This window comes from Cynocephalus volans, chromosome 2 (assembly GCF_027409185.1).
Source record: "Cynocephalus volans isolate mCynVol1 chromosome 2, mCynVol1.pri, whole genome shotgun sequence".
NCBI lineage: Eukaryota > Metazoa > Chordata > Mammalia > Dermoptera > Cynocephalidae > Cynocephalus > Cynocephalus volans.
Genome location: NC_084461.1, coordinates 204,654,301 through 204,679,294, shown reverse-complemented (window position 1 = coordinate 204,679,294; position 24,994 = coordinate 204,654,301). Strand labels below are relative to the sequence as shown.

At 58.1% G+C, this 24,994-nt stretch overlaps 1 protein-coding gene across 3 annotated transcripts; it reads right to left on the bottom strand.

The window, feature by feature from the left end:
- Positions 1-90: 90 nt before the first annotated feature.
- SMTN (smoothelin) lies at positions 91-22,482 on the bottom strand. Of its 3 annotated transcripts, XM_063084072.1 has the most exons (21): positions 22,363-22,482; positions 20,530-20,659; positions 15,925-16,073; positions 15,434-15,527; positions 15,263-15,341; positions 15,071-15,168; positions 13,650-13,970; positions 13,489-13,561; positions 12,788-12,859; positions 12,179-12,706; positions 11,811-11,983; positions 8,547-8,699; positions 8,383-8,458; positions 7,126-7,290; positions 6,965-7,027; positions 6,700-6,769; positions 5,552-5,725; positions 5,233-5,350; positions 4,509-4,660; positions 3,383-3,547; positions 91-398 (listed from the first exon to the last, which is right to left on the bottom strand). In XM_063084072.1, exons 2-20 carry the CDS (start codon positions 20,578-20,580, stop codon positions 3,403-3,405), a joined length of 2,754 nt encoding a protein of 917 aa, XP_062940142.1. In that variant the 5' UTR covers positions 20,581-20,659; positions 22,363-22,482; the 3' UTR covers positions 91-398; positions 3,383-3,402. The 3 variants fall into 3 exon arrangements, with proteins under 3 accessions (XP_062940142.1, XP_062940155.1, XP_062940147.1); XM_063084085.1 differs by lacking the exons at positions 3,383-3,547; positions 22,363-22,482 and adding an exon at positions 9,781-9,869 and having other exon boundaries at positions 11,807-11,983; positions 20,530-20,641; XM_063084077.1 differs by lacking the exons at positions 6,965-7,027; positions 7,126-7,290.
- Between the last annotated feature and the right edge of the window lie 2,512 nt (positions 22,483-24,994).

The following is a 24,994-nucleotide window of genomic DNA, read 5'->3' as shown; positions in this document are numbered from 1 at the left end:
AGACCTCGCATCCCCAACACCTGGGCTGCCAGAGTTGGGGACCTTGTCCCTTCATTCAACCCCTCCCCCGCAAGAGAGGCAGGAGTCAGGATCGTTGAAAACCAATAATTTATCAAAACGCTGCGTGTGTATGCAGGGTAAGGTGTTGCGATTGACAGGGCAGCGGTGGGCAGGCGCACGGCGGGGGGGACCGTGCCCGGAGGCTGGGGGCAGCAGCTTCCCGCGGCAGGCCGTGCGGGCGGGGTGACTAGACATTCTTGCCGCGCAGGCGCAGCTCGTGGCGCCGCAGATGGTTGTAGAGCGACTGCACATAGGTGAAGACGCACTTGGGGTCGGGCTTCTTGCCCATGATCATCATGTCCTCCACCTCTACCAGGGGCACGCAGTCCACTAGCATCCTGCGGGGAGGGGGCACAGAGGTGGTCGTCAGCTCCGGCCCTGCCTCTCGCCGAGCCCTGCTACCCCGGGGTCTTTTCATTGCGCAGCCTGCTGGTCTTTCAAAAACTCCAGACTCTTCAGCGATTAGGGGAAAAGCCTTGCAGGAAGGCAGGATGTCTCTGGCCCCACCCACCCAAGCCTGGAGGCATCCCTGTGGGGAGCGAAACTAGGCAGGTTGACGTGAAAATGAGGGGAGAAGGGAGCCAAGCCTCATCCTAGTCAGACAGATTCTAGGTCTATTTCCCCCAGCCCTGGGGAGGTCCTGGCTCCAGACCCGACCCACATTCCCTCTGGAGGGCCGTTTCCTGCTCACCCTCACTGGCACTCCCGTTGGTACAGGCCTCTCAGCTAGGCCATTGTACCCAGAGGGGCTTCACCATCGGCAAATCTTTATTCATGGCCAGGACTTGCCCCAGTGACCCTCTGGGCCTCTGATAATTACCTGCCAGCTGCCTGAGCTGGTACTTACTTCAGAGAGTCCCAGGAACCCCTGTCCTTGCTCCTGGGGACAACCCTGCTGCATGAGATGGAGGCCAGGGAGTGTGGGACGGAGGAGGGGTTCTTTAAGCCTTATCACCAGCCTTGGGTAGAGCAGAGGAGGCAGGGAGGGATCCCACCCAATACCAAGTGGACCATGTACACAATGCACAGAGATGGGACCACCCTTCTGACCATCCTTCTAAGTGCTAGCTACACTTTACAGACAGAGAAACTGAGTCATAAAGCTGAGGAGCTGTTTGTTTCAAGCCCAACAGCTCCGTAGGTACAGACTGGGCCTGATGGGACCCAGGCCCCTATTCCTGGGTGTTGGCACTTGCCTGGAGTCCCCTTTTCCCTACTGCAGGAGCCCTTTTCCCACTCAGGGGTGAGTGGGTTGTGGCTACTAAGCAACTGACAGCCCCATAGCTCTGAAGCTGTAGTCTGACCTCTGGTTCCATTTTCCCTCCTCTCCCAGAGCAAGACCTCTTCTGCCTTGCTCCGTTTGCTCTCTCCCATCTGCCATGCCTGGCACATAGTAAGCACAAAGTCAGTGTTGTTGAATGAGTTTCCTTTGGCAGGGAGGGTATAAGGGCCAGAATTGCCCCTGTTCCCAAGACACCCAAGAGTCCAAGACCACCTCCCATATTGGGCCTTCATGGCCAAACCCAGGACCGTGGTAGGGCTGGGGCCTACTCCCAGATCAGCTGAACTCCTTCAAGGAAGAAGCATGGGAGGCAGAAAACCTCTGTTTCAGATCATGTTCTACCCCTGACCAGCTGTGTATGCTAGATAATGCCTTGCTCTGAGACTCAGTTTGCCCCTCTTTATAACAGTATACTCATTCCCTATCTCATTTGAAACCTTGGAAACACTTAAGATGAATAGAGGTTCCTGGCTCTGCCACTGATGTGCTATGTGCCCTTGGGGTCATCCCTGTCCCAGACGGGGCTTGTTTGCCCAGCTGTACCATGGTGCAGAGGCAGCTTCTCTCTGAAGCTTCTTCCAGTGTGGCTATCTTCCCGGGGATCCCGGCATCCATCCCCCAACCTGGAGTTCCCCTCTGTCCTTGGTGTCTTCCCTGGAGACCTTATAAAGCCATTGTTTACACTGGGGCTCAGGGCTCAGGCTGCCCCAGTGACAGGCCAAACACCAGGCAACTTGAGCAACAGCATGGCTGAGTCACATTTTCCAACTGGATCAGGGCAGGGCTGGGCCCTTCTCCCTCCAGGCCGGCCTGCTGGGCAGCAGCTCCTAAGTCCATATATGACCTGGAGACAGCACCAAGCCCATCCTCCCCTCACCTGCACCTTTCCTCTGAGTATATGTGTGCATGCATGGGCTGTCCACACAATGGCTCCAGACCCCGAGGAGCATCAGAGTGCACTTCTGTCCCTGACTCACATTACTTCGGGCAATTCCCTTGTTCCCTCTGGACCTCTATTTTTAATTCTCTCTAATAAATGGGTGGGAAAACAGTGAAGAAGCAAGGAAAAGAGCTACTTAAGTGGGGAGACTAGAGTCCCAGTTTCTGGGCGCAGTTCTGATCTAACCCACCCACCCCCAAACATTCTGAGCCCACCTCTCTCCCTCTCTGAGTTCCTTGTCTGTAATGGGGTAGTTAGATCAAGATCCGAATTCTCTACTTGTGGCCCTGAGGTGAGGTGACCAGAGGTGACCAGAGGGGAAATGCCACAGCTGGCTTGGGGATCCAGAACCCCCAGCCAGAAACATCTTCCTGCTGAACTGGTCCTGCTCCTGAGTTCCCCACCTTGGAGTGCAGCATCCCCAACTCCCCAGTGCCCAAACTGGAAGGCTGGGAGGCTTCTTGACCCTCCCTATTCCTCCCCAAACCAGACCTATCGGGAAGCCTGTACTTAAGCTGCTCCAGCCATCTAGTCCATTCCATCCCTCATCCAAGGATTGTTCTAGAATGCTATATCTGACCACATCTATCCCCCCTCTGTTTGAAAACCTTTACGACTCCTGTCGTTCTTGGGAGGAAGTTCAAACTCCTGTGGCCCCTTCCTCCACCTTCACACCCACACTCAAGTCCCCCTTCCTGGGCGTGCCCTGTTCTCCATCTCTCTTGCCCCACCCCATGCATAGGCTGATCCCTCTGCATGGAACTCCCTCTGCTTCCTGTAGCCTGAACTTGTTCAAATCCTAGCTTAGTCACTTTTTTCAGATAGCCTTCCTGACCTGCACTCTGGGTCAGGTGGCCTCCCCTGGGCTCCCACAGCCTCCTGGGCTTCCTCATCACAGTCCTGCTCCCCTGGGTCATTACTGCCCACTTAGAATGGTTTTACCTGCTATTTGCAGAGCTACTAGAAGACTGGACTATGTTTGGCTCCTCTGGCTTTTCTAAGTTTCCGCTTGCTTCCCCCACCCACCTCTTGGGCCCCTCTCTGTGCCCCACTAAGCAGGTTCCAGTGAAATGGGCCAGGTGGGAGGCAGCGTTTCTCACCGTGGGGCCCCGAGCAGGGGTTAGGACTTTTTGGTTTTTACCAGCCCCTTCTGGACCAGACAGCGGTAGAACTCCTGGATGTACGTGTACACGCACTTCCAGTCAGGCTCTCGAAGCCGCACCATGTCCTCTGTATCCAGGAGCTGCGGGCAGTCCGCATGGGTCCTGGGGAGGGTAGGGGGCCGGGAAGGGGCAAGGGGGCAGGGCCCAGTCGAGGAAGAGGGGGAAGAGGCAGAGAAAAGAGAGAGGAGGAGAGCAGAGAGACACACATATACACACACACACACACACACACACACACATACACACACACACACACAGAGACATGAGTTCAGTTACGTTCTCAGTGTTGCAGTCTGCCAGCCCCCCGCATGCCCCCCCATTGTGGACGTGCCGCTCACTACCCATCACTAAGGTGTGCAAGGCAGACGGGTGGGGGGCCAAACCAGTCACAGATGCAGTCCTGGGGCAAGCGGGAACGCGGGGTGGGGGGCAATGGCATTGACGCCAAGGTTGGAGAGGAGGGCTGTGCCCCGGGAGGGGAGGTGAGGGAGGCGTGAGAGGAGGTGGGGGGGGAAGAGGAGGAAGAAATCTGGGGAGAATCAGAAAGAGAAGGGGAGAGAAGGAAAGACAGATGGAGGAGGGTGCTGAGGGTGAGGTGTGCAGACGGGGCAACGATTCCAAAGTGGAGAGCTTGCTGATGTCCTATATAAGCCTCTGGCAGCACCTATATAGGCTGGACGGGCACGGTGCCCAGGCCAGGAGCCTCCTTTTGGAATCTCCAGCCGGGATCCTGTGGGAGCAGGAAGCTCTGGTGATAGTGGGAGGAGAGCAGGACAGAAAAAAGGAGAGAGAGGGAGAAGGAGCAGAGGGAGGATGGAGGGGATATGGACAGGGCCACCTGGTGGGCCTCGGCCCAAGCTGGTAGGAGGGCCTGGGGCTGCTTCGTTCCGGCGGGCACCTAGCACAGTCAGCAACAGGTGGGCAGGGGGCGGAGGAGAACGGGGACTCTCCAGGGAAGGGGGTCTCAGCTGTTGACTGACAGTGCGGCTGGTTGGCTCCAGGGGGCTTCGGGGCCTGGCCTAGATGTCCAGTTGACACCAGCAGGGCTGGGGCCCACACTTACTCAGCGGAAGAGAAGGCCACCTCAAAGTTCTGGCGCCGGTTCTGTGGGCTGAGCTGCCCATAGTCGAAGGCCTCAGGGAAGAAGTTGTGCACCAGGGCACAAAAGGCCATCCCATCACTCCAGCTCGAGGAGAAATTCTGGATGTCCACGTGCTACGAGCAGTGGGACTGGTCAGGACCCTGAGGGGCAACTCTCCCATGCCCTCCACACCCCAGCCTTTTGGCATTCCAGATCTAGGGCTACTGGGCTCAGAGAGGCTCTGTGGCTTGCTCAAGGCTGCAGAGGGGGCGAGCAGTAGGAACATGAGCCTCCTCCAACTTGGTCTGTCAACTCCCCTTGTCTATGATTTAGAGGGACAGAGCTACCAAAAGGCCTAGAGCCACCCAGCTAAGGTCATGGTCATGCCCCCATCTCTTCTTCCCTAACACATTAATTTATTCAGCTTTCCCCACAGAGCAACAAGGAGGGGACTCCAAAGTTGGGTTTGGCCTTGAACTGTGCCCACTGCCCAAGGCCATGCCACTTAATCACTTATTGTGGAATCTAGAGCATATCATGTGTCCTCTTTGAGCCTCAGTTTCTTCATATCAGAAGAGGGCTTACCCTGTTCCCTGTTAGGCCACGAGGTGGCTACTAAGTGTATGGGGGACTGAGTTCTGCCAGGAGAGAGTGCTGAGCTGGGGCCTGGGGAGGCTGCTGGGTCACCTGGTCCCTTAGAGCTCACCTCATAACCACGCGTCTTAGCTCGGCACCAGTCCAGCAACATCTGCTTAATGCTGTTGGCGTTGGGGACCCCGAAACTGGTGGAGCGCTGCACCGCCGGGCGGGGTCCGCCAGGGCTGCTGTGGGGGCCGTGTCCAGACAGAGTCACATGACCACAGGAGGCACCACCTCGGTCTGCCCACCCGCGGACCCTCAGTCCCCGCCTTTCATGGTTTCAGGCCCCTCCCACCGCAGCTGGAGCCGCGCTCTTCCCGTCTCTGGCCCCGCCCTCTGAGGTCAGGCCCCGCCTCCACCGCCCCGCCCCGCCCCCTGCTGCTCACCCTGCCGCGCCTTCCTTCTCCAGCTTCTCGATCATGGCCTTGCGCGCCTGGGAGGCTGATGTTTTGGGCAGACTCTGCGCCTTCATCAGCTCTTTCTTCTTTTCTGCCTGGCGTTTCTCGAGAGCCGCTAGGCTGCCGGGCCGCGGACTGGCCTGGTCCTCGCGGTCGAAGATACTGGTGGGTGGGGAGGCAACTAATTGTTTCGCCGGCAGGCTCCTGAGCTTCTGCCACCACTCGCCGAGAGAGGGGTCTTATTGAGCGCCAGACCACCCTTCCCTGTGGTATCTCCACAACAGGCAACACTGACCAACGAGGGAGGCATCCCCCTCACACCCATTTTACAGAGGGATACACTGAGGCTCAAACGACAGGAAGATGGGAGCCAAGCTCTTTTCATAAGGCTTGGCCCTCGAGGAATTCTCAGAGAAAGTGCGTGTATCATCAGGTGAGTTCAGATTCTGGGCACTATCAACTAATAAAAATGACCAGCATAATTATAGTAATGGTAATAATAATAGCTCATGTCTGCTGAGCCTTTCCTGTGTGCCATTTTAAACTCCACAAGAGGACAGAGGGACACTTACTATTTTCACTAAAGATGAGGAAACTGGTGCCCCTGGCAGTAACTGGCCTAAGATTTCAGAGGACATGGGGAGCAGAGTTGGAACTTGAATGCAGATTTCTTTTCCCCAGACCCCTCTGGTTCCCAGACTGGATTCTGATCCTGTCTCTGCTTTCTGCCAGCCCCAACATCCCCTGTAACATGGGGTTATTCCCTCATGGGACTAAGGTGTAAAGGTGCTCTGTGACCTGGGATGTGGTCTGTAGACATAGGGAAGTGGCAGTGACACCAGGCAGCTCAGTGTGGCAGATAGGCCTCTCTAAGGGGTCAGTGCTATTGCTGCCACTCAGAGCTGTGAGAGACCCTGAGCAAGTGTCCGGCCTTCCCAAGCATCCACCTCTCCCATGGTGCGGTTGAGGATTTAGTGAGATCACAGACCAAGCAGGAGTGGTTTGGCTCTCACTGTCCCCCTCCCCAGCTGTACACCTGTCACTTCCCAGCATCTCAGTCTATCCTTTTGCAGAATGGTTATGCAGTGAGGTCCACTGTGGCACTGACTCTTCTGGGAGTGGGTGCCCATGCTCACCTGCCCATCTTCTTGGATGATGATGAGGAGGAAACCGTCTTGGTTTGCACCATGGTGCTGCCACTGCCATCTGCAAAAAAGAAAGGGGAGTGGGGTGAGGGCCTGGGCTGGACATAAGGAGATGGAGTGAGAAGGATGGTGATAGCTACAGGCAGAGAAGAGAAAGTAACGGCACAGTTGAAGACACAAAGACCCGGAGAGAGAGCTTGAAGAAGAGCCTGAGGAGGCAGACAGGCAGGCACAGGGCAACACCAGGTGGCCTTACTCTCCGATCGCCTCATGAAACTTGACTCCACTGTGGTGGTGCGGGCCGTCCGTGTGCCATCATCTGGGGGAGTAGAGGATGAGAAGGGTGTGAGAGGCACAGGGGGTCAGTGGAGAGGATGCATTCCCAACCTGAACCCCAAGTCCCACTCGGCTCCTTACTGGAGTGGACGAGCCGCTCAGTCTTGGTAACAGTGCTGACAGCTGAGCCATCAGCTGCCCGCTGGGTGTGCTGCGTGGTGGTCTCGGTGGCCGTTTTGCTGCGGCCCTCCCCTGGCCGGGCCCGTGCCTCCTGCAGCCGCCGTTCCCGCTCCTTGTCCCGCTGGTCTGGGCGGGAGATGCCCCATGCATGCCCGAAGGGCCGCCCAATGCCCACACAGCACATATGCACAGGCACATGGGGCACACAAGATGGGGTGGAGGGCAGCTGGTTAGAAACACTAATGACACTAGTGACAAGGGCCTCTCTAGGAGCAGTTGGGGGTGAGGGGACAGCCATAACTTGGCAGGGAGTGGGGTGTGTGGGAGGCAATGAACTCAGGCAGAAACTAGGGAATATGGAATAGCTCATCTCAAAAGGGTATTTGGATCCAAGAAGGGAGTTTCTATGGGAATGAGTAGCTGGGAATGAGTCAAGAGGGAGTATCTAGACCTAGGGAGGGAGTATCTGGGTCCAGGGAATGAGAAGCTGGGTGAGGGCCGTAGCTGAGTGGGCCATCAAATGTTTCCTAGCAGGGAGAAGAGCAGATAGAGAAAGAGATATCTAGATCCAGGGAGGGAGTAATTGGAAGAATCTGAGAAGCAATTTGATCCAAGGAAAGAGTAGCTGAGAGAAAAGCTGGTGATGGGGGTTAACTGGGCCTAAAGAAGAAGTAGGTGGGTGGAGATAGAGGCTGGGGTGGCCATCAGTGGGCTCTGGAGGAAGCAGCTAGATTCAGAGAGGGAGTAATGAGATTCTGGAGAAGCAAATGAATCTGGAATCTGAGGAAAAGAACAGCTGTGTCCAGGAAGGAAGTATCTGGGGGAGGAAGTAGCTGTGTCCCGGAAAAGGGGAAGCTGGGTGGTAGCAGAAGCTAAGGTGGCCATCAGTGACGTCAGGGAGAGAGGAACAGCTGGAAGAAGTATCTGGATTCAGGGAAGGGTTGGTAGTGGACAGTGCTTGCAGAAGCAATTGGATCCAAGCAGAGAGTAGCTGGGGGAGGGAATAACTGGGTCTAGGAAGGAGAAGAGGAGCTAGTTGTGTCGTCAGGAGGAGAGAAGCAGTTAGGGAAGGGGGAGCAGCTGGCTCCAGGGGGACGGAGGCAAGGGTACAGCTGGGTCTAGAGAAGAGAAGCTGGTAAGGCATTTAGTGACTCTGGAGTGAGGAGAAGAGCTGGGGACTGGAGCAGTTGGATCTAGGGTAGCGTAACGGCTCTCTACCTCTCTTTCTTTGTCGGAGCTCACGCAGTGCTGCCCGGATGAGCTTCCGCTCCTCAAAGTCTGTGGTTTGATCCAGCTGCAGATAAGAGCCCCTGTCATTGCCCACCTCATGCCTGCCTGTCCGCATCCCCTGCCAGCCCCCAGCCCATCAGATCTAGCCATACCATCTTGTCCAGGACGCCTTCATCCTCGATAGCCATCAGCTCCTCGGCGCTCAGTGAGCTCCGCCCCTCTGGTGCTTTTTCCACTCGGGTCTGCTTGGTGCCATTAGCCGCTTCCACTGCCACAGTGTGGGGCTGCACTGGCTCTGGCTCCATCTGCCAGGTGGGGAGAGGGCATGGACTTCAAGTAGGGGTATGGGTGAAACCCACCATGTCCCCAAGGGACAGGGGACCAGATCCTGAGGCTGCTGTTACAGCCTTGGAAATAACCACTAGCCTGCCAGCCTGTCTGCCCAAGGCTGGCCATGCTAGTATCAGGAAGAGACACTGACAGCCTTGTAGGGCTTCCCACATATCCAGAATAGTATTAATACAATTGATAGTGGCAATAATAATGATTTCCATTCAGTAGTAAGTATTTTAGCACTAGGGATTTTACTGTCCCTATTTATCAGAAGGGAAAACTGAGGCTCAGTGTAGATGGATGACTTACCCATAGTCCCTCTATAAGTCCGATGCAGCTTGGGGTCTGAGCTGAAGATAGTTTAACTCGTGAGCCTAAGTTCTTTCTGTGGCTTCATTCCCAGCCCCCTTCCAGGCGGGCTCTGCTCTGTCCTGCCAGTTCCCAAGGCTTGGGTCCTCCTGGGTTAGTGCCCAGGCAGCACATGCCCCCCCGCCTTGCCAAGGGGGATGGACCAGGGCCCATAGACTACTGCCAGGTGTCTGACTGGGGCTGCCCTGAGCCAAGACCTCTCTGAAGCTCTCCTCTGTTCCCCCTGCCCCCCATCCTGCCCCTGCTGAACCATACTCTAAGGGGCCTCCAGCCCCAACCTAGTCCCCCACCCCTCCTAGGGCATCTCCCCAGCCCCTTGATGACAAAGCCCCAGCCCAACTATTACAGCCCCTCCTCTCCTGGCAGGGCCTTTCTGTCTGCCATAATGGTAAGGAGAGCCGAGGTGGCAGCTGTTTCAGGGAAGCTCGGCCTGGCTGGCGTGGGGGGATGTGGGGGTGGGGCTGGGGACTGGGCCATGCCAAGGGCTGCCAGGGCAGCCACCACACGTGCCTCCAGGCTGGAGCCTGGCACCCTCTTGCCCCAGTCTTAGAGCACTAGTACCCCAGTCTCCTTTACAGATAGGTAAATCGAGGCTCAGAGAAGGTGGTGGCACACCTAAGGTCACTCAGCAGAAGCAGAGACTGTCTCAAAACCATCCCCTCCCACCAGCCCAGAGGGACTTACGAGACTGCTGCTGCGAGCGGGGCTGGCAGAGGAGCGGCGGCGGGTACTGAAAGCAGGCGGGTGGGCCACGGGGGTCCCGGCATCCTCGGCTGCTTGGAAGAGGGCCTCGGGGTCGGCAGCAGCTAGAAGCAGCTCGCTGGGCTCCAACTCAGGCTCGAGGTCGGGCACAAGTGGGACCCCCAGCCGTAGGCTCAGCACCTCCACCTGCCTGCCCAGTGCATCCAGCCGCCGGCTCAGTGCTGCTGTCTCCGCCCGCAGCTCCTCGGCTGCCCGGGCCACTGGCTCCACGGCAGCCACAGCTGCTTCGGCTGCCTGGGTCACTGCTGCCCGGCCTGCCTCAGCCACTGCCTGCAGCTCCTCCAATGCCTGGCCCAACTGCTCCTTGAGGGCTGTGGCCAGCTCAAGCCCAGGCCCAGGTACCCCCGGCATGGTGCCGGTGAGGGCTCTATGGGGGGTGATGGTGGGACAGTGGTAGGGGCTGCTGCCTCTGGCTGGCAGTGTCTGAGTCTTTGCAGCTGGTCTGAGGGTGAAGGCAAGGGCAGCGGGCCTGCCCCGCCCCTGCTGGCCTCCCAGCCCGCCAGCAGCCAGCTGGAGCTGCAGCCCAAATAGAAACCTATTCTGGGCTCCTCCATGGAGGGGCTTGTGGGGGAGGGGTGGCCTGCTCAAGCAGGCGGACGGCCAGTCCTGGCCCTGGCCCTGCAGGGATCACAGACCTGCAGCACAGCAAGACTGACAGGTTTTGAAGGATTACTAAGACCAGGGCCCTGTGCCTCATAGGTGGGGAAATTGAGGCAGAGAACAGGGAATGGGCCTGTCTGAGCCACCATGTACATTAGCTGTGAGGATCCAGTCTGCCAGACTCCACAGAACTACACTCCTTCGCTCTCATGCCTTGCCCTCATTCCTTGGACAGAAGTGGGAAATGGAAGGCACAGGGAGGTGGGACTTTAGGCAACCTGCAGTAATCAGTGTCTTGGCCTGAGACAAGCATCCTCTGGCTTGTCCAGGGTGCTCAGATCCAATCACAGACTTTGAGCAAGGCACATCATTTCCTCCCCACCCCTCGGTTCTAGATGGGGAAACTGAGGCAAGTTGGTGGTGTCAGACTCAAGTCTCACTGTGGCTCCTCCCTATCCACCCCAAGGGGCTCAGCTGGTCCCCCCCTCCCCGCCAATCCCTTGGCAGAGAGCAGGTGGATGCTGGTTTGTTGGAGGAAGAGTGCTTTCCTTCCCCCACTCTCCCTCTGTCACCTCTGAGAAGGCCCAAAGCTGGCTCTAGCCACCTCACTTCAGCCAAAGTCCCATTCAGTCCCTGTATCAGCATGGAAGGCATTACCTGGGTAGCCGGGTGTCCTGCAGGGGATCCCTTCCCCAGCTGAGCTCCCAGCCAGCCAATCTTGGGCTTGGGAATGAATAATGGAAGGGTGCTATGTATTCAGTTCCTGTGGCACCTGCTAGGCTGCTTGCTGCCTCCACTTGACTGGTGCCCTGCTGCCTGTCTATCCCCCATCAGTGCTTCTGCCCAACCCCCACAGGGAGGTTGACGCAGATGCTAATCGCTAATCTCCAATCTCCTAATGGGCCAGGCTGATCTTGGATGAGAAAATGAGCTGCTGTACAGCTCAGGGCTGATATCCACCATGCGGTAGGAACAGGGCACTGGGGCTGCCACAGGAAGAAGGGAGCAAGCCCCTATTGCCCTCTCTGAGCCTCAGTTTTCCCACCTGTTCATTCGGAGTGAACCAACCAATTTTGGAGTAAGGGTCAGAGATAAGCTGGTGGGAAGCTTAGGCGAGTACAAAGTGAGTTTCTGACATGCCTTGTGACTGATATGTATGCTAGGGTCTTGCCTTAGCTCTGCCACCAACTGGCTGTGGACTGGGGACAGACACCTTCCCTCTGTGGGCCTTAGTACTTCTGTTTATGCAGTGGAGAAGGAGCAGAGCAGAGGAACCCTGCTAGCCCTGTACCCTTAGGCAGTCTATGTGAGGTGCATGGATGATGAGACTGGTGGAGTGAGGAGGGGCTCACCTTAATGCTGCAGCCTCCTCGGCTACCAGGGGAGGCATGGCTGAAGCTGGTGACGTGAGTGACACTGCCTAGCCGGGCCAGGCTCCCAGGGCTGCTGACATGAGTGATGGTACTCTTGCCCCCACTGTTGGTGCTGAGCAGGTTGGAGGGCGCCCGCAGTCCCAGTGTCAGTTCTGGGTGGGGAGAAGGGCAGTTGTCAGGATCAGGTAGGGCGAGGGCAAGCGCCACCTAAGGTTGATAGCACCCCTCATTCCCAGTGCACCCTTTGGAGACACCCTGAGCCCTGGCTGCAACACCTGTCTTACATGCAGAGCTGCGTGGCTGCAGGCACTCATCTGCAGCAGTGAGGGGGCAGTGGGGAGGCCTACCTGCCCTCTGGTTGCCTGTGGGCAGCAGCACCCGGCCCGTGGAGGCCTGGCCACGGCCATCCTTGATCTCGATGGTGAATGTGGTCTTCATACTACCCCCTGGCTCGGCAGTGCCCACGGCCACAGGCAGCAGGGCACTGGGTTCCTCTGAGCAGGCCATGGGCCCCCCTGCTCTGTTTTCAAGGGGCCTGGCAGCCAAGCCCCGCCCCCTGGGGCCCTCCTCCTGGGGGCAGCTCTGAGGCTGGGCCAGGGGCTGGGCTGTTCCTCCTTGCTCCTTGCTGAACTGGGAGGAGGAGGTGTCACTGGGGCCTCTAGAGGAGGAGCCACTGGAGGAGGAGGAGGCAGGGGTGGTGCTGATGAGGGAGGGGCTGAGGAGTCTTGAGGGGGTTGGGGGACCTAAGGTGGTCCTAGGTGGGCTGTCCTGGAGCCTGGTAGCCAAAGGAGAATCGGATGTGAACTTGCGGACACGGTCCCGAACAGAGCCAGCCCGCTGGAACAGGGAAGGTCCGCTGGCAAGGGGGGTGGACTCTAGAAGGAACAGGAGGGTTGTTACTGGCTGGGTGGGACAGGGACTGCCCAGAGCCTGGGGGTGGTGAGAATAGGCAATACCTTGATTCTGGGCTGGCTGGCGGGGGCTGAGCACAGACAGAGAGCGTTGGCAGGGTCGGGGTCCAGCCAGGTCTGGCAGGTTGGAGAGGGGGTAGAGGCCATGTGGGAGAAGAGAAAGGAGAGTGGACGGTGGGGGGTCCACCTCTCACATTCCTCTTCTACACAGCTCTCTAGCCTTCCAACCCCTTCCTATACCTCAATCTCCCTAGTCTCCCCATCCCCTCCAGCATCTCCCACAGCTCCGGCTTCACCACTCAGCTGCACGTCTCCTATGGGCACCTCCTTCCCCTTGTGCACTGACCCCAGGATGACCTGGACACTCCTGGGGACTGGGGCTAGGCTTGAGCTGGAGGAAGGGTGCCCAGATTCTCCCTGCCCTTGGGGATGGTGGACAGCCCCCCTGGCCAGCACTGCCCATGTCTCCAGCTGGGAGATGGGTGCACTCCCTTATTGGGGAGAAGAATGTGCCTGAGGCCTGTTGCCTTTCAAGGCTGTGGGGAGGCCTCTGGTCATAGGTGGGGGGGGTAAGCCTGGCTGGGGGCGGAGATATCTCAGGGGCAGTGGGAGGGGGATGTCCGGGACAGCCTGGACCTGAAGAGGCTGGAGCTGTCCAGGCACAAGAACCCATTCTCCAGGCAGGGAAAGGGAGGCTGGGGGAGGGGAAGGCAGATGCCTGAAGCTACTCCCTCTGGGACCCTCACCTGCTCTCTTTGTGTTGGAGGGGTCTCTGGTGGGGCCCTGGACAGCAGGGGGCTCTGTGGAGCCAGGCAGGAGCTACAGGGAAGACATGGCATGAGCAGGGCCTGACTCCCAGACCAAGGAGCTCACCTGCCTGGTATCCCTGCTCCTTGTCCAGACTCACCTTGTTGACCACTTGCCCCTCAGTGCTGGGGGGTGCTGGTGACTCCCGGGGCTCAGGGCTTGTGGTCTTGGGCAGACTAGGGGATGGCTCAGGACTGCCTGGAGCCTTGGCTGCAGGGCACTGGGCCTCAGCAGGCTCCAGTGGAGGCTCAGGAGAGGCTGTGGTGGGTGAACTGTCAGGTGAGGCAGATGAGCTGGGTGTGCCCCCAGGCGGGGCCTGCAGCAGGAGTGTCACTGTGGTCACATCCTGGCTGGTGCCCTTGGGGGTTGGGGTTGGTTCTGGGACCTCTGCCTGCTGTTCCTGTTCCTCTTGCTCTGGTACCTGCAGGGGACCCACAGGATGTGACCAAGGCTTCCCAGGCCTTGAGTGCTACCCCCATCCACTGAAGGCTAGGATGACAGGTGCCCAGGGCAGGGCATGCAAAGCAGAGGGACTGGGCATGGCTTCCTGTGGGCACACCTGCATAAGCATGGGTATTGGCATAGCAGGGGCAGTCTCTGATCCCCACTTCCCAACCTCTTAGCACTGCCTAGACAAACGTGGTTCAGAGAGGATCTGGTCCTAATGTCAGTGGTTGTGAATGGTAGGAGACCTGCTGGGGACTTCCAGCCTTAATGGATCCCTAGTGGGCTGGCTGGTTAGCTCACTTGGTTAGAGCATAGTTCTCAAAACACAATGTCAAGGGTTCAGATCCCCGTATTGGCCAGCCACCACAAAAACAAAGCAAAAAACAGATTCCTGGAGTGCAGGCCCCTGACCTCTGGCCTCAGCCTGGTTCATCAAGGAATGGGGGGTGGGGGCCTGCCAAGACCGGAGACTCAGCGGCCTCTGCTGGCCACTTGGGAAACTAGCATGCCTGACCTCTCACTCCCACTGCCTGGAGAACAGAGAGGACTCTTGTGAACAGTGCTGCTCCATGAGTCAGCTGGGACCTGACATGTAGGTCCTGGTGAGACAAGGTAAGGGTGTGGGCTATCTGGAGGGTAAGGGGCAGCCTGGGGATGGGTTTAAGCAGGGGAGGTACCAGGGCCAGATCTTCATTTCCAGGAGATCCTTCTGGCTGCTGAGTGGAGACTGGATGGCAGGGATGGGGGTGGAAGGTAGGAATGGAGGTGGGAGAAGTGCCTGTGTATCAACAAGGGTGTTCATGGTAAAGGGACAGGAACTTGACAGCAGCACAGACAGGCTGGTTTGGAGGGGAATGCTTGGGTAGAAACAATCTGGAGTGGGGGACATGTGGCCAGAGGTTGCCCAGGAGAGTGGACAGAGGCCTAAGATAGAGCCCTAGTGTCGCCCAAACACAGGCTGGCAGGCCCCCTCACAGTCAAATACATTCTAGCAGACACACAGGTGCTCTGTGCTACTGGCATCCATGGGCACAAGACAGTGGACCAACTTGCCACTCTGCCCTTGCTCCTTACCTCATGACGGTCCAGCCTGTGCACTGCCCGTCCCTTGCTGTCCTCTCTTGAGCCACTGTTGGGACGCCCGCTGCACAACCTTCCAGCCAAGGTGGCAGCTGGAAGGGAAGGGGCAAGTGCCAGGTGAGTGGCCAGGAGGTGCTGTGGGCAGCATACAGCAGGGCAGGGGTGGGGCCAGGACAGGGCACATACCCTCAATCTCCTGAGCCCGAACTCGGCGGATAGCGGCTCGGATCAGCTTTCGTTCCTCATATTCACCAGCAGCTCGCAGCTGTGGGTGAGAGGCAGGCCACGGGGGTCGGGTTGTGGAGTCCGGGTCTTCACCTGCCCTGCCCCCATCCCCTGCCCTGGCCTGGGCCTCACCAGTGCAGTCAACTCCTCCACATCATTCATGGACTCCAGCTGCCCTGCCAACTGCGCCAGGGCAGCCCGCTGCTCGGCTTCCCGCTGCTGAGAGCTGTAGAGACATCACGACTGAAACACTACTGCCATGGCCGGGTTGTGGAAGGATGTGGGCTAAGGGTAGAGGCCAGGACAGGGTACCCCGAACCTTGGCAGAGAGCTATCTAGCTATGCACACCCTCTGACTGGACACGGATACATACACTCCCATGGACGTGGGCACTAATACCACACACTCAGATGTGCTGTCCATACTGGCATGGCCAAGACACCATGATCAGCACATGGTCCATGGCCATAAACAACCCTGTGTATTCTAAAAGTGTACAATACTTCCATGTGCACACACATACGGTTAGCACTCACCTGCACTCACACTTGCCTGCACACATGAGCTGAGCCCTGGCACACATTCACTCTCCCACTTGCACGTCCAACCCCCCAGCACTCACTGCAGCCAGTTCTCCTTGTTATCCTGCCTCTCTGCACGGAAGCGCTTGGATGCCAGGGCCTCCTCCTCTCGCTCCAGCTCCTGCCGCTGCAGCTCCCGGATGGCTGAGCGGATGCGCCGCCGCTCTGCCAGATCCGCTGTAACCTCCAGCTGCAGGGCAGGTGGGGGCGAGGGGCAGATCATTTTGGCTGCCAGGGGCAGAGGGCTGGCGTCAGCTGCCCACAGCTCTGCCTAGGGCACAATGGGTGGCCTGTCTCCACTCCCTCTGCCCCAAGCTTTTCACATGCCTGCCCACCCACCTAGAGTATTAGGGGGAGAATCAGCTCATGCATCAGGGCTCCCGGGGAGCCCACTGTGCATCGTGGTTCATGGTTTGCAGAGCACCTACTGTGAATGGGCAGCCAGCAACCACTCACCCGTGTCTGGTGCCATGCATCCAGGCACTCTTGCCTGCGACTTGACTCCTGCCCCTCAGAGCCCTTCATCAAACCCCAAGAATGAGGGAGCCATTGAGGAAGCAGAGGGAGGTCACCCTGTGGGCCACTAACAGTATCCCTGGAGAGGGAAGGGTGATTCGGGCAGCTGGAGTCCACCCTGTGAGCAAGGGAGACTCACATGGTCTAGTCCTAGAGCACCACAGCCCTGCTGGGGGTTAGCAGCCTCATTCACATTGGACACATGGGGAAACTGAGGCAGGGGCAGGTGCTCAGGAGTCCTGGCTTCCTGTCTGGCTGGGGGCTACTTTTTTCCCTGCACTGGCCAACCCCTGGCCACCATTGAAGGAGTTAGGCCCAAAGTGGGAGGGCCAGTCTCCCAGACAGATAAAGTAGCTGGTACTAGGGGCTATCCAGGGCAATAGAGAGGGCATTCACGTAAAACAGGTGCTCCCACAAGCTTCTCAGCCCCTCAGGTCCAGGAAAGGGCACCTTCTCTAGGTGGAGTCAGTCAATCCTGTTGCCTCTCCCACACCTCCACCTGGTAGATCCTCTGTACCTCAAGGGAGAGGACTGGCCTAGTGTCCCCCAGGAAGGTAATGGCAGAGATATGCCTCCAGTGTGGGTCTGATAGCCAGATGGGAGCTAGCGAAGGCAGGGTGATTTCCTCTGTCTCCACCCCCAAATCCTTAAGGAGTAGGGCCAAGGAACCCTCTATCCTCTTCCTTTTTAGCCTCCTCCCCCCCATAATTCCTTCCTGCTTAGTGGGGGAGCCAGGTTGCAGGGGTGGGGCAGAGAGAGAAGTTTCAGCAGGGAATTGACTCAGCCATGAGTCAACTTGTCCTAGTCTGAAGAGAGGGGGTAGAGTCTTGGGGGACAGAGCCCTCCAGGCTCCACATTCCTAAGGAGCTGTGGGAGGGTCTCCTGAAGCTCAGGCTACAACTAGTCCAGTTCTGGCTAGGTGGGCAGGAGCACATCCCTTAACTTCTCTGTATCTTGGTTATCTCATTTGCCAGATGAGACAATGGCCCCTGCCTCGGGGCAGTGGATGGGGACAGAAGCAGTGACTTGGGGCCTAGGTACTTATTATCACCATATGACAGAAGAGGAAACAGATTCAGGGAGAAGTGATTTGCTCATGATCAAATGACCTGAGTCAGGATTTGAACACAGGTCTCTCTGACTCTAAGGCCTTTCTAGATTGGAGATAGTTCTGCTGCTGGGGTCTGTCATGGTGGGGACCTTAAGGACATTGGCACTGTGTATTGGGGACCCCTGTAGCCCAGACTAGCGATGCCCCGAGGCCTAAGGGGGACTATTATAGCACAGGGAAGGAGAATGAGGCTCACCTCCCCTCCTCCCAGTCCTAGCTCTGCCTCAGGCCCAGAGCCCCCTGGGGTACACTTGGAAATTGTGGGCCTTAGGGGACAGCTGGTCCAGCCCCTCCTGTGCAGAGGGTAGAGAGGCTCAGAGGTGCAATGACTAGACCTTTGTTTCCTGAGTCCTCATTCCCAATGCTCTGGGCTCCAGAGATGGGATCCTTGTCCCTGAAAAAAAGCCTGATGTGGGAACTCGGCCACCTCTGCAAGCCCTGGGAGCCTCAGTATTCTCATCCGGAAAATGGGAGCCTCCCTTTGGTTCCCCGCAAGTGGGTGGGGGCAGTGCTGAGGGATGGACAACCTCATTCCATTGGTCATCCTCTGGGACGACCCTTCCCTTTGGGTCTGGAAGAAAAGGTCGGCCAAAGTGTCCCCGCTGTGTGTCCTGCATTCCCCGCCCTCTCCGGGCCCACCGCTGTGTATGGAGTGGGCTGTGGGAGGGAGGGAAGGAAGTACAAAGCGCCATTGTCCACTCAGGGGGAAGGGGAAGGTGATGGGGCGGTTTCCGAAACTGCCCAGCGAAATTCTCCCGGGAGGAAAGAGGGTGCTTCCTCCTCCCGGGGGGCCGGGCCTCCGGGTACTTTCTGCTTTCGCTGCTGGGGGCATCTCTCTGGGCCGCAGTGTCCCCACCAGCACAATGGGGTGGGGGTGGGGGACTCTGCAGGCGTTTGCTCAGTTCCAGCTCCCCTAGTTGCCCGTGGGGACGCAGCGGCAGGGCAGCGAGGCCTCGCCAGGGGGCGTGCTGAAGGCCGCAGGCTCGGGAATTGCCCGCCTTCGCAGGGCTCCGCGCAAGCCTCTCCCACCCCAGCCCGCGCTAGGACCTGAGTGGGGAGCCAGACAGGAAGCTCCGCGCTACCGCCTGTTTCAGCGTCCCTGTCTGCGGAGAGGACACCGAGGTTCACAGAACTTAAGCAGCCTCCTCAGGTCTCCCACCTCCTGAGTGTCGGAGTCCGCACTCGAACTCGGGACCCAGGCGGAGGGAGTCCCAGCATGCGGCTGAGGGGCACGCGGCGTGCATGTCCTCAGGTGCCCCCAACCAGTGCAACCCCCCACCCCGTCCTCAGGAATGTGCGGGAGCCGTGACCGGAAGTGGCTGCCCCGGGTCCCCGAATCGGCCCGACGCCGGGGCGTAGGGCGGGCGGAGCGGGCGCAGCTTTCCCTTATAAGGCCCGGCCCGGCGGGGAGGGGCCCGGCTTGGGACGCCCCCGCTCTTGCCACGAGGCCGGGGGGCGGGGAGGGGGCCGGGCGCGCGCACGGGGCGGACCCTCGGCAGCGCGCCGGGGCACAGTAATGGCGGGGTCCCGGCGGTGGAGGGGCCGGTTCCGGGGTGGGAAAGACTGGGCAGCACGGCGGTGGCGAGGCAGGGCTCGGGTTCTTCTGTTCGTTCTCTCCTAGCGAGGGGGCGGGAGTGGGCCGATTTCAACTACCGCTCTAGCTTCTCTGAAACCCTTTTCCGGCTCCCAAGCTTTGCAGGAGAGTGAGGGGTGGGGGCTGGAGAACCCTGAGCCTCAGTGTGGACCCCTAGACGTGGGGGTGTGCGGGGACCTGGCCTGATTTTCTCTCTGGAACGCTCTGCCCCTATCATGCCTGTTAGGACTCTGACTTCCTGAGGGGAGGTTGAGCCGACTGGTGGGCACCTTTGAAAACCTAACCCCATCCACTCCAGGCTGCACACAGCCGGCGGTGCCGGTGCCAGACACCGGACACTGGTCCGAGGACACAGGCTGAATGCTCTGGGGAGGTCATGGCAGCAGCTGGGTCCCGGCCAGTGGCTGGGCTTGGATGGCTGGCTCCAGCTTCTGCCTCCAGGGGAATCATATGGGGGTGGGGTGGTCACTTGTCTTCAAGGGAAGGTAAATCTTTAATCACCCCTCACCGACAAGGGTCAAGGATTGGGGGGTGGGGCTCTGACCCCTCCCCCAGGTCAGCAGCAGCCTGGCCTCGCTGGTGAGCATAGCTCTGCCCTGCTGTGTCAACCCACAGCCTCTCTGTGCATGGGGTAGATAGAGCACCCAGGAAGAAGCTGGGGAAAGGGGATGGAGTGGGCCCATCCTTCTTCTACCCCAAGATCTGGGCCCATGCCTTCCATCCCAAGATTCCCCATGCCAATCTTAGGAACTGGACTGTGTTCACACACACCTCTCCCCCCCATTTTACAGGTAAAGCAACTGAGACTCAGTGGGAAAATGACAGACTAGGAGTCACAGAACCCATACAGGCCCACAGAGCCTGTTTCTCTCTTAGAAGCTCTTAGTCCCTTATGGCCCCCTCTGTGGTTTGGATCCTGACACAGCTTCTTTGAAGCTGGATGCCCTTGGGTAGGTGATTTCACCTCTCTAAATCACAGTGTCCTGGGTCTCAGAGCTGCTGTGACCATTCTGTGAATGGTGCATCCAGCAGCCAGCCTGCCCCCTGCCATGCCCTGGCATTATTAATCATTGCTGCTACCATTATCACTGGGTGGGCACTGCCCAGGCTGTTGCTTGGGAGAGGCAGATCCAGCCTCCCCACACCTGTGGCTGCAGATAGGCGAGTCCCCAGTAGTTACTGTTTAAACAGGTGGTGGCATTGGGGGGCTGGGAGGGACCAGGCTGCAGCACCTGGCATGGACAGTCACATGCCACAGGGGCCTCTGCATCAGCCACATGGAACCGGCCTACCCTTATTCCCCTGACCCCTCCTTGAGAACCCTCCCCCATCACTTCTTCCTGTCAGCTGAGAGGTCGCCTGGACCGGCCTTGCCTCTCTGGCCTGGCTTGCTTGTCCCCACAGTGGGGCAATGGGAACACTTACCAGCTTCCGAAGGGCTCCCTCGTCCAGCCCAGCTAAGGCCTCGTCTGCCATCTCACTGGCCTCTAGCTTCCTCCGTTCTCTCCTGGTGAGATCCCCAGTGCCTTGGCACCCAACACCAGCTCAGGGGATTCTGCAAGGGACAGACATGAGTCAGGCCTGTAAGAGCTTCTAGAAACCAGAGACATTTGGGCTCTGTGCCTCAGTTTCCCTTTCTAACCCATAAGCATCCATTGCTGTCCTATCCTTGCTATCCCATTCTGTAACTTGACTCCTACCTGGGAGTTGCCATCTACCCTAGGGTGGTTTGCTGGAAAACTCACCAAACTCACTAAAGAGTAAGGGTCCCTGGTTCCAGCCTTGCCAACTCTGCCACCAGTCTGCTGTGTGGCCTGGGCTTGGCCCTCATCCTGTCTAAGCCTCAAACAGGGAGGACAGAGACCTGGATTCAGAAGCCAGGACCCAGCAAGGCTCACCAAAGCTGTGCTCACCACCAGGGGGTGCACACCAGTCTCCACAGTTTCCTGCCCCACCCACCCATCCCAAGGGCCTGCCCAGCCCCCATCCACTCCTCAAGCTTGGCTTCTGGCTGTGGGCTGAGCCCATTTCCAAGCCCTTGCTGCCACCGCCTCTCTCATTCCCCCAGGTGTTGGAGGTGCACTGTGTCTTCCAATTTTGGAGCCAGCCCTCTGCACACACCCCTCTCCACTCCTCCCTTTCCTACCCTTGCCCTGATGCCAACTGTCCTGGCTTCATGAAGCCAGGTGTCCAGGCACCCAGCAACTCCTGTTAATTCACACACAATTCAATTCCCCAGCTGGAAGTGCCTTCACAAACTGATCTGCCCAACCTCTGGACTTCAGGCAAACAGAGGATTGGAGAGTGCCAAGGATTTGTCACAGGGGAAAGGAGGAACCCAAAGACTCAGAGGGCAGGGAGGGATTTAATCAAAATCTTGGTCACCTCTGGCTTCTGAAGCCCCCTTCCAAAGTGCCCCCAGGGTCCCAGCATACTCCCTCTTGCCCCATCACTGCCCATCAAAATGGACCCCTAAATCCTGGTCCACCCTCCCAGCACAGCTCTCTCCTTCCTCCTGTAACCCTTATGTCTTTCTGGAATTTGAGAGCCCATGGCCTGGCACATCATAGGTGCTTAGTTAATGTATGGTGACTGAAATTGCTCCAGGACTGCTCCCCCCCTTTTGATTCATCCCTCAATCATCCCTTCTCCCTTTCCAGAATGGTCACTTGGAGAGTCACCCCATCCAGTGAATGGGTCGGGGGCGGGGGGGGGGCCTAATCCATACAGTTGGGGTTTGTCAGACCCTTCCCGTTCAAGTCACTGCTTGCTTCTCCCATCCTAGTTAGCTCAGATGGATGTCAACCTCCCTCTGTCTGTTATCAACCTACTTTTTGGGGGGTCAATCCTCCCAAGAGTGTCTCTTAGTGGTCACCAGCCTTAAGTTCTGTGAACACGCTGAGTTCCCACATGTCTTTCTTCTGAGGGGCAGGGATCCCTAGTGCTAATCTAGGACACCCAGGGGACAGTGAGAATTTTCCTCCTTCTCAAGGATTCCCACCACTGCTCTCCTCCAGTCCCATGGCTCCCTGTCACACAGCCTGGGATTCCCACAAACTAGCGCCCCTGGGGGTCGTGGAGCTTCTCGGAGGTCTGTGGGCGTCCTCCCCCACGGTCTCAGAACTTTAACCCATGACTTAAAGCTCCCGTGGATGGGTGGGGGCTCTTAGGTGTGGGAGTACCAGAACCCCGTCCGGGTTCCATCCCCCGACCCGTCTGGGGTCCTCCCCGGGACTGTCCCGAGGTCCGCACACCCACCTCTCAGTCCAGCCCGCCCGGCCGGCACGGACTCGGGTTAGCTCGCTCGGGACCCGACAGATAGATTGGACACGGTCAGGCGGGAGGCGCCGCGACCCGGGATCCCAGGCCGGCTCAGCAACCGTCTGCTGGACACTGCGAGAGCCGGCGTCCAGCCGCGCCAGCAGCCCCGCTGGCCACGCCCCTCTTCGCCGCGCGAGCCAATCCTCAGCTGGGTCCTGCCCACTCTCGTGCCCCATTGGGGAAATTCAATTTGACGGCCACGCTCTGGCGGGAGGCCCCACCCCTCGCCCGCCAGGTATGTTGGGGATTGTAGTTTTGGGGCTCCTGCCGAGGTGGCTTTGACGGTTCGGGTGGGCGTCGGCAGGGGGACGCAGGCTCTGTGCTAAAGTCGCGGAGGGCGCCCTGAGCCGGGGTTAGTGGCTTGGGATCGTACGAGTCCCAAAGCCTTCAGGACAGCCCCTCTCCGCTTTCTTCTTTGTTCGTGAGACCATGTCCCCTCCCTCGACTCCACCCCCTCCTCGTATTAGTGCTCAAGCTCGGCCGCCGCCCCCAGGCTGCTTTAAGACACCTGGTCTGGGCCACTTCAGAACATGGCCTGAGTGACCCGCAGCACCTTGACCCTGTGTTGGAGTACCCGGGACCATCTCAGGTGAAGCAGGATCAATTACACAAGACATCTTCCCCAGCCTACGCACCTTTGCGCAGACATTGTCCTCATCTAGTATGCTTCTCCCTCCCAAGCCCTTCAGAGTCTGCCTCTTGGAGCGCTGGAGTCCTAAATAGGAAATATAGAGTCCAGATGCTCCTTCGACAAATGGGGGAAATTGAGGCCCACAGAGAGCAGACCTCTCAAGACCAAAGAAGGAATCAGCCAGGGTCCTTAAGATCTCAGACCCGCTGGGGAAAGCCACTTGATTTCCCGTGCTGGAGGCCATGGAACAGTCTACCGGTCTCCATGGAGACCAAAAGGGGTGGAGCCTGGGAGGGTGGGGTCTGGAGTCCTGTCTGTCAAATAAAAACAATAATAATATCAACTCATTTAATTTGTACTTGCCACGCACCAGGCATATAATCCCCATAGTAACCAAATAAGACCAGGATTATTGTCCCATTTTACAGATGAGGACAACAGCCGATATGTAGTGAAGCTGTGATTCATGCCCAGAACCTTAGTCCAGAATCTGTGCTTTTCACCACTATAATGTGTGACTGTGGAGAGGTGGTTTGTGAGGTGGTTTCAGCCTGTTGCCCCAGAATAGCCCTGGTCCACATCCCTGTAACAACCCTCCCATCTAGGGAGAAGCCAGTATCCACTCTGGGACTCTTTTCCACGTCTTATTTCACCCCCACATCCCTGAGAGGTGGTTCCATTTTACACACTGGAAAACCAAGGCGCAGAGAGGGAGCGATCTGTCAAGATCACACGGGAGGAGGGCAAACAGAGCCCGGTTTGCAGGGTATAGTTCGAGGATTTCGGCCTCAATACCTGGCCTAGGTGCCATCTTATTCTCCAGAACGGGGGTCAGTGTCCTCCAAAGCCAACTCTGTAGTGCTTCAAACCTCGCGCGACTCTCGGGACCTCTCCTTCGGGCGTGGCACAACTAGGCCCCCTCGGGTTTTCGGGGCCTGCCTAAGTGGTGGCTGTCAGCTCCAGTGAATGACCTGTTTAGTGCTGGCTCTGTCCCCCTCCCACCGCCACTCCCACCCCCAGCAGGCCGAGCGGAGTCGCACAGGTGAGTTCCTGCGCACGCGTTGATATAATGTCTCGCAAGCACTCACTTGCCCCTGGGGGTACCGAAGGGAAGCGTGGGTCCTGCCCCGCCGTCAAGCCCTTAGGGCCCGGGTCCACCTCCAGACCCGCCTGCCCGCCTTTCTCTTCCTCCCTGCATGCGGAAGGCGGGGGTGGGGGGGGGAGTGTACGGGGGGAGGGTGGCGGCGGTGGTGATCTAGAGATCAAAGGGCAGCCCGGTATGGTGTTGGGGAAGTTTACAGCCACAGCCCAGGAAAGATTAAACATCGTGTGAGGCATTTACTGAGCACCTCTTGCATGTGAGACACGGGCTCCCACTATTGCAAGTTGACCACTGTGCAAGATAAGTGTACCCCGAGTTGAAGCTCAGGGAGGTGAAGGCACCCTGGGCTGGTGGTGGCATTCAAACTTCAGTGGAATTCTGCCTAATGCTGAAGCCTCTTCTCTCCACCTTGCTGACTCTAGGATGAGTGAAATCCTGGAAGACTTCTCAGAGGAGGTGGTTTGTAAACTGATACTTGAGTGCAAAGAAATCCACCCCACAGAAAAGAGGGGGAAAGGCACGGAAGGGTATTTGTGGCAGTGGAACAGTGTGAGCAAAGGCCAAGAGGCTTATGAGTGGGAAAAGGAGAATGGGCTGTCGGTGGAGCAGAAAATGGGGTGGTTTAATCTGTGTAGGGTCCTGAATGCCAGGTGAGTAGGATAAATGTATCTTGTGGACACTGGGTAGGCCTGGGCCTCAGTTAGCTCATCTGTAAAATTAGGAGTTAGACTGGCCCTCTTCATGCCCTCCTAGGGCAAGGAGCTGTAGCAGAAAGGCTCAGATTCTTCCAGGTCCAACCCTGGACTGGCAGAGTGGGGAGTGACTGGAACAGCTCA

What these genes read in the sequence shown, in the direction of transcription:
- SMTN (XM_063084085.1), bottom strand. Translation starts at nt 20,580, where the DNA reads ATGGCAGACGAGGCCTTAGCTGGGCTGGACGAGGGAGCCCTTCGGAAG. An exon ending in TGAGCGGCTCGTCCACTCCA is followed by an intron (nt 7,028 to 7,125) that starts GTAAGGAGCCGA and finishes CTACTCCCCCAG; the next exon opens with ATGATGGCACACGGACGGCC. An exon ending in TCATCCAAGAAGATGGGCAG is followed by an intron (nt 5,726 to 6,699) that starts GTGAGCATGGGC and finishes CCCACCCACCAG; the next exon opens with TATCTTCGACCGCGAGGACC.